The 12,322-nt window shown below is 35.5% G+C and overlaps 3 protein-coding genes and 1 pseudogene across 6 annotated transcripts; 2 read left to right on the top strand and 2 right to left on the bottom strand.

The window, feature by feature from the left end:
* The first annotated feature begins 400 nt into the window (after nt 1-400).
* LOC123222678 lies at nt 401-2,137 on the top strand. 4 transcript variants are annotated; one of them, XM_044645578.1, is made up of 2 exons: nt 401-602; nt 859-2,137. In XM_044645578.1, the coding sequence occupies exon 2, from the start codon at nt 882-884 to the stop codon at nt 1,935-1,937; it is 1,056 nt and encodes a 351-aa protein (XP_044501513.1). In that variant the 5' UTR covers nt 401-602; nt 859-881; the 3' UTR covers nt 1,938-2,137. The 4 variants fall into 4 exon arrangements, with proteins under 4 accessions (XP_044501513.1, XP_044501514.1, XP_044501512.1 ...); XM_044645579.1 differs by having other exon boundaries at nt 856-2,137; XM_044645577.1 differs by having other exon boundaries at nt 831-2,137.
* A 1,591-nt stretch (nt 2,138-3,728) lies between these two features.
* On the bottom strand, nt 3,729-5,870 carry LOC123223636 (small ubiquitin-related modifier 1-like). Its single transcript, XM_044646905.1, has 3 exons — nt 5,640-5,870; nt 4,325-4,474; nt 3,729-3,987 (listed from the first exon to the last, which is right to left on the bottom strand). The coding sequence occupies exons 1-3, from the start codon at nt 5,730-5,732 to the stop codon at nt 3,925-3,927; spliced, it is 306 nt and encodes a 101-aa protein (XP_044502840.1). The 5' UTR covers nt 5,733-5,870; the 3' UTR covers nt 3,729-3,924.
* Nucleotides 5,871-6,064: 194 nt separating this feature from the next.
* Nucleotides 6,065-9,927, top strand: LOC123223637 (annotated as a pseudogene).
* Nucleotides 9,928-9,942: 15 nt separating this feature from the next.
* On the bottom strand, nt 9,943-11,161 carry LOC123223635. The gene is made up of 4 exons (XM_044646903.1): nt 10,748-11,161; nt 10,540-10,650; nt 10,260-10,379; nt 9,943-10,180 (listed from the first exon to the last, which is right to left on the bottom strand). Exons 1-3 carry the CDS (start codon nt 11,040-11,042, stop codon nt 10,261-10,263), a joined length of 525 nt encoding a protein of 174 aa, XP_044502838.1. The 5' UTR covers nt 11,043-11,161; the 3' UTR covers nt 9,943-10,180; nt 10,260.
* Nucleotides 11,162-12,322: the final 1,161 nt, after the last annotated feature.

Genomic DNA, 12,322 nt, shown 5'->3' with positions numbered 1-12,322 from the left:
ATTATTTTTAAGATTAAATAAATTATATTAAATAGAATAAAATTTTAATTTAATAATTGAGCTTATAATTATTAAATTAAATTAATTAAAAATTTGATTTTAAAATATTAATTAAAAAAACTTAAATTTATATTCTTTTATCTATATATTTTTTTTAACGTTTAAATACCCTTACGGTCAAGAAATGAATTTTATTTGGTTGAAATAACACATTTTATTTTTAAATTTAATTATAATTTTGTATAAATTAATAGCAAAAAAGTTGAATGCCAATAATAACCCGACTAGGCAAAAATAAAGAGACAACTGTAACGTGTATCCACGGAATAAGATGGGCCACAAACAGATAAAAACAGGGGATGGCAAATTGGTAAAGACACAGCGAACTAGCGTTGGGTAGAATGAGCCATAAGACTCGCTCCATTGTCCAAATCAAACTCATTCTATCTTTCTGTTAACGAAATTTATTTCTGTGCGTATGTTTATCTTCTTCTTCTTCTTCTTCACTTTCTCTGTTTTGTATTAGGTTTTTCGTTTCTAAAGTCGTGTACAGATTAATAAGTGAAAGGCTTAAAAGTTTTCAGATCTGCTCTCAACTCAAGGTATCCAGCCAATGCATTTTAGTTTATGTACTTTTAATTATGTATTATTATTATTGTTATTTCAACTTTATATAGAGTCTCCATGGCCAAGTTTGGAACCTTCCAATGCATGAATTCATCGATTCATCTGCGAATCCCGAGTTTTTTATTTTTATTTTCTGAACTTATTTCCTTTCGGTGCTAATCATAAGGTTTATTTTTCTCGAATTCTGCGAGTTCTGGTTTAAGTGGAAGAACTTGGTGGTATTCTCAGCAGGAGGCTTTCGCTTTTGGGCCAAAATGTCGGCTACGCCAGATCGGCGTGACCATTTAGCTGGCTTGACTCTTGACGCCGTCTTGGCTCATGGAAGAATTGTGGAGCCGCCTCCGCCCCCAACTCCGCCAGAAACATCTTCAGGCCGCAGGCTTGTTGACATGATTCGCGACGAAGACCCCGTTAACAGAAACGTTGATCACAAAGACAAGAGTAGTTGGCAAATCTTTCGAGATCGTCTCCGTATGAAGCGTGCCGGCGCTGCTTGGACCTCGAGTGTAAATATTCCAGCTTCGGATATCCCTATCCTGCCTAGTGGCAATCATGGCTCCCAGCTTTCTCGGCGCTCTTCGGTCAGGTTACAAACAAGTCCTTCCAAAAATTTGGGCGAGTCAACTCAGCCTGGAGATCCAGTTGTCATTTCCAGACCTCAGTTCATGCGCCGGACCTCGACTAGGCTTGCCGCAAGTGCAATTCCGACCGAGTCGACTCAAAATGATGATACGCCGGATATATCCATGCCTAGTGAAGCTCCGCCGTCTCGTAGCTTCAGACCACAGATGTCCCGCGGCAACTCGACGCGGTTGCCGTCGTCCGAATCCGACGAGCCGTACGTGGACCCTTTTGAAGTTGCGCGGGAGAAAAATCGTCGGCTGGCAATGACATTGGCGAAAGAGAAGGCGATCTCCGCACGAGAGGCTGTTGCAGCTCAAGAGGCCGCAGAAGCGGAGGCTGCTGCTGCTGCAGCGGCGGCGGAAGCAGAAGAAGCAGCGGGGGCGGAGGAAGCCGCTACTGGGACTGACGAGGAACCTGAAGCGGCGTCGGAAGAACCGCAGGCGGCGGGGATGTCATTGCTTGATTTGTTAGACACAATGGGTTTTGAAGAAGAAGAGGAAGAGGAAGAGGAAGAATCAGCAGGTGTGGAGTCTACTTGCTGCGTGTGCATGGTGAGGCATAAAGGTGCGGCGCTCATACCATGCGGACATACTTTTTGCAGATTATGTTCAAGGGAATTACGGGTGCAGAGGGGAAGCTGTCCTTTATGCAATAGCTTCATTTTGGAAATACTTGACATATTTTAATCTGAAAAAACAAAATCTTATCATCTTGTTTGGTTGAGGAGAAAACTTGTGGAAACAGCTTTGTCACATTTCTCTCTCTCTCTCTCTCTCTCTCTCTCTCTCTCTCGTGTTAGTTTTTTTACTTTTTAATAATGAATTGCTTTGACAAAATTTGGAATAGCGAGCAAATAATTAATGGAAGATTTGAAGGTGTTTCTGAATTTTGTCGTATTGGTATTTTATTTTTGTCTTGCTGGGGAACTAAAAGCCAAGGTGAGATAGGAATTGTGGGTTTTCATTTTCAAAAAGTGGGGTCAGGGTCTTTGTCTTCTTCAAGTAACGCCGCGATAGATTAAAGAATTGATAATTAATTAATTAATTAATTAATAATTAATAATTGAAATATAATATAATTATATCACAATAAAAAAAAATTTGAAGAATTGATCCTTTCTATAACCCCTCAAATTATAGTAACTTTTGAATCTCCTTAATGTCACCGTATTTCAAATTTTGGTTTGGTTATTTGTTACTCATGAAAAACAAGGTTTTTAACTTTAACTTTATCCGAGATTTACTACTTCCTTTATCCCCCCTCTGTCTTCTCATCGAACAAAATTGAGTGCTGGATAGTGTTGAAGATTTTAAAAATTCGACATTCAGATTAGCTGGTGACATGGCTCACCTGTTTGGCGTTCTCATTTTGCTTCTCAAAATACACGCCATTAAATCTTGTGCCAGTACATTTCGTTCCACCGTTCTTGGTTTATTATCGTTGTTGTTGTGATTCAAAATTTGATTTGATGCATACAAAAATGGGCGCAGGTATTTCTTTGAAGATGCAGTAACTATACGTTGTCGTTTTTGCTACTCGTTACTTGGATACATTTACTGATTTTATATCCCTATAAAATACAATCATGAAGTTAATCTTCTTGGATAGCTCATTTTCAATTGTTTGGTACATGAGGCATCATAGGATTGTCCGAAGGTCTTATAATAAAGACCAAGGTACCCTCTGCTATTTCTTCCTTGGTTTGGCTCCCCTTATTCACGAGAAATTCCTTTTAAAGAGGTTTTATTTTTTAAAGAGTAATCACCCTTTCCCACCCAAGGTTTGGTGCAAAAACACTTTTCCACCATTAACTAACATTAATTACCTTTTCCACCCAAACAATGACTCCGTTAACAGAAAAATTACAATAAAAGGACAAATATGTAATTTTGTTTTGAATAAAAAACAGGAACACTGTTACAAAGGGACGCAAAAAGAAATTGTACCCGGTGATACACCTTCAGTCTCTTCCTTTAATTCTCCTTTCTCTCAGTTCAGAGCTTTTATTCTTCCAGCTTTTTCTTCTCATTTCCTCCACAATTTTTCTGTGATTTTTTTCTCGCACTTCTTCTTCTCTTTTGACTTTCTTCGTATTTAGGTGTTGTTTGATTCCTAAAATCTAAATCAAATTTTTAAACCTAATTTCATCAAAGTTATATCCTGTCGACCCATGGCTAGTCTTACAAGTTAGAGAATATCAAAAGAGGCAGTAACGATTCAACAGCTACAAGAGGACATGAGCGTTCAGCTTTTGGGTGAGTTTCCCTCTCCTATATGTGGTTGAATACCTTTGCCTCTTCGTAATGTTAGCATCTTTTGGGTGAGTTTCTATCAAAGATGCGTTTGGAAGTTCTATATAATTCATAAGTGCTTTTAAATACCTTTGCCTCTTTGTGATATTACTCTGTGAAGAATAAAATCACATATAATATATTCACAAATGTACCACATAAAACTAAAAAAATAATGAACACTAGTTGGCCAAACGAAACCGTCCGATTAGATGAATCATGAATGTCTAATACAAATATATCATTAATTTAAAAAAAAAAAAAAACTAACTTCAAGCTTCATTATAGGATCCATGTCATTTACAATCATATATCCATAGATTTAGCAAATGAAACTTACACTCAAGTCCACCATGGACTCTCCATGTGGTACAACTAGCAGTTATCGTCCGCCTCCTGTCTGATGGAGCATTGCATCAATTTCATCTCCATCCTCCATCTCAAGCTATATGCCAAACAAAGTACCAAAAGACAGTAAATGACACTGCCAATGATCATTCCACTGAGAAACTATTCTAATCAATTACTTCATTTTGTAAATTAAAATGATTAAGATGATGGTTATAGTGATGGTGACAATGATGGCTCGTATAGCTTCATAATGATTAAGCAGCTGCTTCAATGGCTACACACTGGTATAAACTTAACAGGAATGACATAAGTTTGAAAGAATTTCATACTAACAATCAAGATAGAATCATAGTTGATTAGGACTTCTCCAAAGGGTATGCTATCAATGATTTATTCATAAGAATCTAAACCACATATTCGGTAAAATATACCTCATCTGGAGTCTGCTCTCCCCGGAGTCTGCGCCCATCAAACAAGAAAGCAATTGAGTTTAACTCCACTGACTGTCTATCACAGTAAGCAGTCATGAGTTTGCGGAGTTGGGTGCTTCGTTTAATTCTAAAAAACACTTCATTCCCATCCTGCAACAATATGAACTCCACTGAAAATTCATGAACTACCACAACATTTCACAAAAAGTACTCAACAAGAGAGCACAGTAATGGCTAACAATAAATTGCGATTTGGAATTACAGAGCTTTTCACTGAATGGTAAGAATGAAGAACTCTAAATATCATAGATCCCATAAAACATCATATTTACAAAAGCCCAGCCTCCAACAGTAACTAAACAAAGTGTATTAACCATAATGTCCCAGTAAAAAAAATGCAAGACGTAATTAACGTGTATAACAAGTCTCCTCTGGCACCAATGCAAGCCTAGATACCTATTACTTATCACTAATATTCCCACAAAAGTCACCCATGAATTTGTTGCATCAACTAAATATATACAATATTCCACAGAAAAAAAGTACATAAATAAAACTCTTTATATTAGAATTTTCATAGCCTAGTGTTAACCCTTATTACTGCCAAACTGCCAACACCAGAGGAAATATGAGGAACATGCATCATAAGGTTTATAATCAAGTCAGATTACTACATTGAGGAAAGTGCTAGTACACGCATCATGAGTTTATCATTATCGAACCATCACGACAAATCACTGCACAAGTAAAATTTCACTGACCAAAAATACTCAGAAAAACAGAAGTGCACTACTTATTTTTGTTTCAATTTAAACATTTTCAAACCTTATCCTCACAAAGTTAAATTTCTTGTATATCTGATAATTATAACATCTCATCACCATAGCAAATTATTGGCTCACCATCCCCATTCCCCACAATAGGCATTGTAACGAATCAACCGACCACTTAAGCAATAATTTTAAGAACAGCAACATTATTTTCCACATAAATTATTCACTTACAAACTACTCATGCGGCAAAAAGTTTAAATTCCAATCCAATTCAACAAACAGGGCTAAAACAAACGAAAGTCACACCCTCGTCCCATTGAAACCGAATGACTAATAAATTAGTAATTTATTTTTCTTTCTTAATCAGATTCAACATGTATCACAAACTTTAAATAGCAATGTCGCTTTAAATTTAATCACGTAAAAGCAAAAGGCACCATTAGGCTAGAAAACTAAAACCAATATCATTCAGCAACAAATAAAAAGTCGAAGAAAAGGATCATAAACCATATTACATTACGGGAAAACATAAATAAATATACCTGGCCCTTGACTTTAAGGTTAATGTGTGCCGACTGATCCATGGGCTTCTTGTCTTCTTCCTGACCACCACCACCACCTCCGGTCGCTGACATTTTTGCAGATTCTAGGGTTTCTCTCTCTAACTCTCCAGATAGGGTTTGTGTTTTCTTCTCTGCCTGCGTTTTCTGCACGCTATTCAACTAATCGCTTCAAAACCGCGCATAGCCCTAAGCGAAAATATAGGCCTCTTCAGTGATTTCATCGCGAATATCTAGTGTCGAATTACATTGTTGCCCTTCATTGTCGAGATGTCAGTTGAAGAGGGCGTGTTTGTCTCCTACACTTACGCGCAATAACGTAGGGAGAGTTTATCGGAATTGAGCGCGTGAATAAATGGGATTTTATAATAAGTTTGGATTCCGATAAGAGAAGGAGTCATTTGATTGACGCTTAAAAACCTAATCGGAAGGATGGTGACGCGTCGTTTTCTACTTTCACTACTTCACGATGAGTTGGATGCGTACGTTGTTGTTGAGGAATGATGACTGATAGTTGACCGATTTGTTGTGGAGTCTTCATCGTCCAGTTACTAAGAAGGTAGAAATAACAAGTATCCGATACGTCCCCTTGAGTGCCAAAAAGGAAAATAAATAGTAGTATAAAATTTAAAAAGCTTTCTTTCGTGTAATTGTTCATAATATTAAGTAATTTAAAATAATTTTTGTTTATGTGGGCATGTACAATATAGGTTTTATGATGTAAAGTTATAAGAGTTGTCTAGTTGATTGTTTTCATTTTTTTATACGGTTCGATTGGATGGGCGACAAACAAATGGGTTGAGTCTCATCATCAAGAGTTAAAAAGGCTGATTAATTGGTATCGTGAACCCAAGCCCAGTAGCTTGAGTTGTGCTTACAAAACTCTCTCCTTGTGGTCATGGCGGATTCTAATTGTCCCATCACATGAAAAAGAGTACACTAGCCCTTTACCCAAATTAAATGGCGCAAACTTTAAAATCGAATCTATTGCTAAATCTCCCACTTCTAGTTCTATACCAAGTATCGGCTGGGAGTAGTACACTCGTTTTCGGATCGGTTTTTTTTCAAGAAGAAGAATTTTCTTAAGAGTTGTTGTTAAAGCCATTAAACGATCGGAAGGTGTTGGCTCATTTTCACTTTGAAAGCAGAGCTCCACCTTCTAACACTCATGGCCGCCACCATCACCTATTCCCCAAAGCCATGTCTCAGATGGTACGCTTTTTTTAACTGGGGTTTTTAAGAAAAAGAGACAATTTTATATTTTTATGGTTTAAGGCTAAAGTGAAGAAAAGGCACTTCGGTTTAGTTTGAGTAATGGGATTTAGATAGAGATTATACTGTTGAGTTCTGTCAGTGTTGGGTCGTTAACTTTACAAAGTTATCGGAGTTAAATGGACATGGGTTTATTTATTTGTAACCTATTCTTATTCCTCTACAGCTACAAGTTAATTCATTTGTGATTTGAATTCGTTGTCCACTTGGATTTTTTCTAATTTTGATCTTAAATTCAGGACCTGGGTTTAATCAACTTTAGAGGTTGGTGGAGTGGTTTTACAATCTGCCCTTTCATGCATACAACCTTTTAAGGTCAATTGCTGCTAATAACTGAATATAATTTAAGAAATTGAGCTTTATCATACTTTATATCCATCATTTTTAGTGGGTTATGAAAGTAGGTCTTATTCTTGAATATTGTTGCTTATATAGGTTAAGAAACTTCGGATTAAGGAAATGGAATTATCTTTCACTCAAGGACGCTGGAGATATGAACAGTGGGCTGGGTTTGACCCCATAACAAGCAACAATGCAAAGCGCCCAGGAGTTGAGTTATGGGCTGTGTTTGATGTTCCTCAATCTCTGGTTGATGCTTACTGGAAGAATTTAATCCACACACTTTCAGGTCTTTTCTGTGCTTCAGTTAACTTCCTTGAGTCTTCTACTGCTTATTCTGCTCCTGAGTGGGCTTTTCGGCCAGTTTCTGGCAACCTGAGGTATGGTACATTGCCTGTGAGGCTGTTTGCACTGAGAACCTTACTCCATGGTTGAAGCTGCTTCCTTGTCGAGATAAGTCTGGTCCTTCTGCATTAATGGACAGACCATCTGTTTACAGAGGCTATTATCATTCCCAGAGGTTGCACTTGATCTCAACTGAATTTGATTCTGATGTGGTGGACACGGGCATTGTACTAGAACAGACACTTACTGTAGTTCTTCAGCCTAATGGTTGGAAAACCAGTAAGAATTATGCTGTTAATACTAATATGCAACGAAACTGGTCTATTAGTTCTAATTTTGGGAGAAAGTGAGTGGAAAATGTATTCTTGCCAAGTCTAGTAATGTATAACTTCAACTTGATAAGGGTCTAGTTCATAAACTGAAGAATCTGCATAAGGAAAATGCTGAATATGGGGCCAATAATTTGGCATCTGAGCATAGCTTTGAACTATCTGTTAATCCAGACAAGGTGTATGAAGAAATGGATGACATGCATGGCAAGAGCACGTCGATTATGTATGCATATTCAGTTGACAAGTACAATGATTCTCAGCCATTTGATCTGGGTCTTACATGGAAGGTTGCTGTAGTTTGGTTGAGTCAACAAGCACCACTACATGCTAGTAGGTTTTTGATGGGAAAATGGGAATGAAAGGTGCTATTGCTATCTCCTTCAGATCCACGGATTTGAACGAGGGCTCATAGAGCACTAATGCTATTGATAAGGGGTGTGAGTTGCAAGTCGATAATTTCCAAGTTGTGCCTTGGTATATTAAGGTGTACTTTCATACTCTCCAAGTATATGTTAATCAACAAACTAGGGCTGTGGCAGATGTTGTTAAAAAGATACATGTTTCACCTTCCAAAGACAAGTTATCACCTGGGTTAATGGAGATGATGCTGAAGCTGCCTTGTGGTGTAGAATCAGCTGCTTTAACTGTAGATTTCGATAAGGTGTGCTTTTCAATTTGTTTATTTGCTGACCGTGTATTGCATTGACATGGTTCTGCAAAACTGCTAATTTGTACATAAATATAGGGTGTCAAAATAGTAATCGACAACGAGAAAGTAGACCATGTCACACTGAAACATCCTGCCCACCCATAACTTGCTTTTCTCCATAACTTTGTCAAAAGCCTCTTGCTCCTCTAATTGGTGACACCAACTTTTCTTTATTAGTAATAGAAATGCTAAATTTCCTATTGTTATGATCCTAACCAAAGACATTGTTTGCCTTAGGACAGTAACCGTTGTTTTCCACATATTTGATCTCTTCACAGAATAGGAGCTATAATGCTATTTTTCGTAATCTGCAGTCACTAGGCTTAGATTATAGGAATTTACTTTATTTTGCAAGTACCGTATTTTCTCATCTTCAAAAAATCTCAACAGGGTTTCTTGCACATTGATGAATATCCTCCTGATGCCAATTAAGGGTTCGACATTCCTTCAGCTGTAGTCAGCTTTCCAAACTCCGATGCAAGCATGCATTTTTCTCAGATTGATTCTTTTGAATAAGTTACCTATGTTGTCTAAATTTCGGGTGTGATATTTTTATATAAGCTATTAATATCTCCATTATGGATATTTTGTATGGTTTGAACTAATTATCTCTAGGCACGCAGGAAAACAGTTTAAGTCATATCTTACACAGAAGTACTACTGGTAACTTTGACAACTCCGGATTTCAACATGCCTTACAATGTCCTCACGATCACATGCACAGTGTTTGCATTGTATTTTGGATCTCTGCTCAATGTTCTTCCAAAGCGTGCTGGCGAAGAGGAAGGGTTACTTAAAGGTACAGATAACACACATAAAGAGAAAAAGAAACTAATTAATCTCTTTAAGTTCTAGTATTCTAGTATCCTTAATTAAAAAGCTATAAACCAACTCTTGACATTTCTAAATTTTTCTGCTTGCAGCCGGCAAGAAAAGAAGTCGGCATTCTCAGTTGCTATCCAAATTGATTGCGAAGCTTAGAGGAAGACCACAGGAGCCACCACCATCAACTTTGGCTCCATCATCCCGTGTTAGTTCTAAAGGAATATTCAAAATCTTAGCAGTAGTAGCTGGGATTGCTGTTACTAGTACAATTTTGGATAATACATTTAGTTAGTTGATTAGGTATTTCAATGTACCATATGTGTAGAAGAAAACAATACCAAACTTATAGAGATCATGAAAATGATACTCATCTAACACTAAAAAGAGTGACTCCAGATTGTACCCTAATTTTGTATTATTTATCCTAAGACTGCTACAGATTACTGCATTTCAATCCTCCGCAAATCACAAACATCATATTTCAGGCTCTATAAAAGACATGTAACCATGCATAAAATCACAAAGAGGTAATGAGTTTTTATATCAATTGGCAAACAAGAGTCTAATCGTATTCTTTTGCAAGGAGTGGCAGCGATCTCCTCGTTTTCCTTGGGCCGTTTCACATTTTCACTCAGGTAACTGCATTTTAATTGCGCACTTGAAATGGGGGCTCAAGCAATTAGCTCCTTTGCCCGGAAAATCTGAAAATTGCATACAAGATGTATTAATTTAAATGAAGTATATCAGAGTTACCAGAAGGTAGATAATTACATGATGTACCTCAGCTTGATTCATTGATTTTTAACTTCTTGAGGAAACCAAAATCTTCCAGCAGTTGCTTTCTCTTGAAGCCAATGCCATTGCTTATGGGTCTGGGCGCATTATGATTATTATCACCTCCTAAAATCACAGATTCATCAGCTAAGTTCAGTTATTCCTTGTAAAATAGTGTTGAAGAATAAAAAGCATCTATATTCAGCTTGTTCGCAAGGCAATTCCAAAAAATAAAAGATTGATTCTGTTTTTATTTGAAAAACCAAGAAAAAGATATTCGCCTAACCTGAGCTGCCGTCTCGCAGCTTCTTCTTCTTGAGCGAGTTGTTTTCTTCAGATAATGGCTTATGACTACTGCTATTTTCATTATCTACAGCATCTTGAGAGTTTTGTGATCCTGAAGATTATAAAATAGAGTTAAATTTTCTTTCATTCTCCGACCCGTTTGCAGCCACAAAACAGAAAAACAAAAAAACAAAAAAAATCAAACTTACTTTTACTTCCCAATTTACAGAGCTTGCCATCCACAATAAGTGCTTCCTGATCGTCTTTCCCTGTAGGCAATCCCTTAGCAGAGAAAAACTTGAGCAGCGATCTCCAAGTAACAGAAGTAGATACAAGATCCATCCCTCTGCTGATAAAGTGACCATTGAGCTTCACCGTTGATGGGTCGAGACCAAAAGCTCCGGCAATGGACCCAAAGTCCAGTCTCTGCTCGTCCCATGCCACCAACTGGACTAGCTTCGACAGTGAGGGACTAAACAGCTTTACTGTTCTGGGTTTGCTCATCGAAAAGGTTGCTTCTGTCTCTCAGCGTCTTTCTTCTTTAGAATCTGACATGGCTGTAAATTGTTCTAACGGATTCTGGAACCCTCTCAAGCGTCAATAGTCTAGCGTGGTTTACATTTTATATTTTGAGTGATTAATGTTATATTTTATATATGGTATTACACAACCAAATAATTTTAAATTTGATTAAAAGTTGTATTTTTAATTAAATTTAAAAAAAATATTAAATTTTATTATTAAAATTAAAAATAAAATTATTATTTACCTAAAAATATTAAAAATTTATTATATTTTTTTGCAGTTTAAAAATCAAATAATTTTTTTCTTCGAAAGTTTAAAAAATAAATTTTTTTTTTAGAGTTTTGAAACCTTTACAATAAATTTACCTATCTTAACGGTATTATCTCTCTCTCCTTCATTGATTGTTTTTGCGAGAGATAAAAACAAAAACATTTTCATTTTAAACGAAGACAACAAATTATATAACTTGTACTAACATGACCAATAATTAAAAAGACCTCATTAACCTCACAACCACTTTTACTATCATCAAACTACAACTCTTTTATCTTGATAAGTCATTTTAGTATTTCAAGCCTACAAGCCCATTTATATCTTTTAACTTTTTACATTTACATTTACATTTAAAAAAAATCATTTTTAGAAGATTTTAAATTATGATTCCTTAAATTATAAACAATACTTATACAATACATTAAGATTTTTTGTGATGGTTAAGATAGAAGATAAGGCTATAGATAGGGTAATATAATGGATTGTGATTGTTTATAACGATGATTAGAGTTTTAAAATTTGAATTATATATATTGAATGACGGTCAAACTAAATAAGATTGTCGTATTTAAATCAACAATATAAAATATAAAGATTTTTTTTAATTATTCAAAATTTTTAGATAATAAAATTATTTTATGGTTTAATCATTTAATAAGCCAAACATTGGTTAGAAAATGTAAATCATTTTTTTTAATTTTTAATTTTTGTAAAGTTAACTTCCATTATATCCTTGTTTTCCAATTAATTGGTTCAATTTTGAAGTCAAAATAAAATTTTTAACCTTTTTTAATATATAATATATTATATGAGTTAATTATTTTTATTTAAAAAAACGATAAATCTTTATAAAATTTTATGAAGACTAAAATCTCTTCATCCTATTAAATTATTATACAAATATAAAATTATTTTATTTTTATAAATAATATAATAATGATATATTTTAAGTATATACATAAATATATATTATTTAATTTTAATTA

The sequence above is a fragment of the Mangifera indica genome, chromosome 8, assembly GCF_011075055.1.
Source record: "Mangifera indica cultivar Alphonso chromosome 8, CATAS_Mindica_2.1, whole genome shotgun sequence".
Taxonomy (NCBI): Eukaryota; Viridiplantae; Streptophyta; class Magnoliopsida; order Sapindales; family Anacardiaceae; genus Mangifera; species Mangifera indica.
The sequence above is the reverse complement of the archived record's forward strand: the minus strand, read 5'-3'. Positions and strand labels throughout refer to the sequence as shown.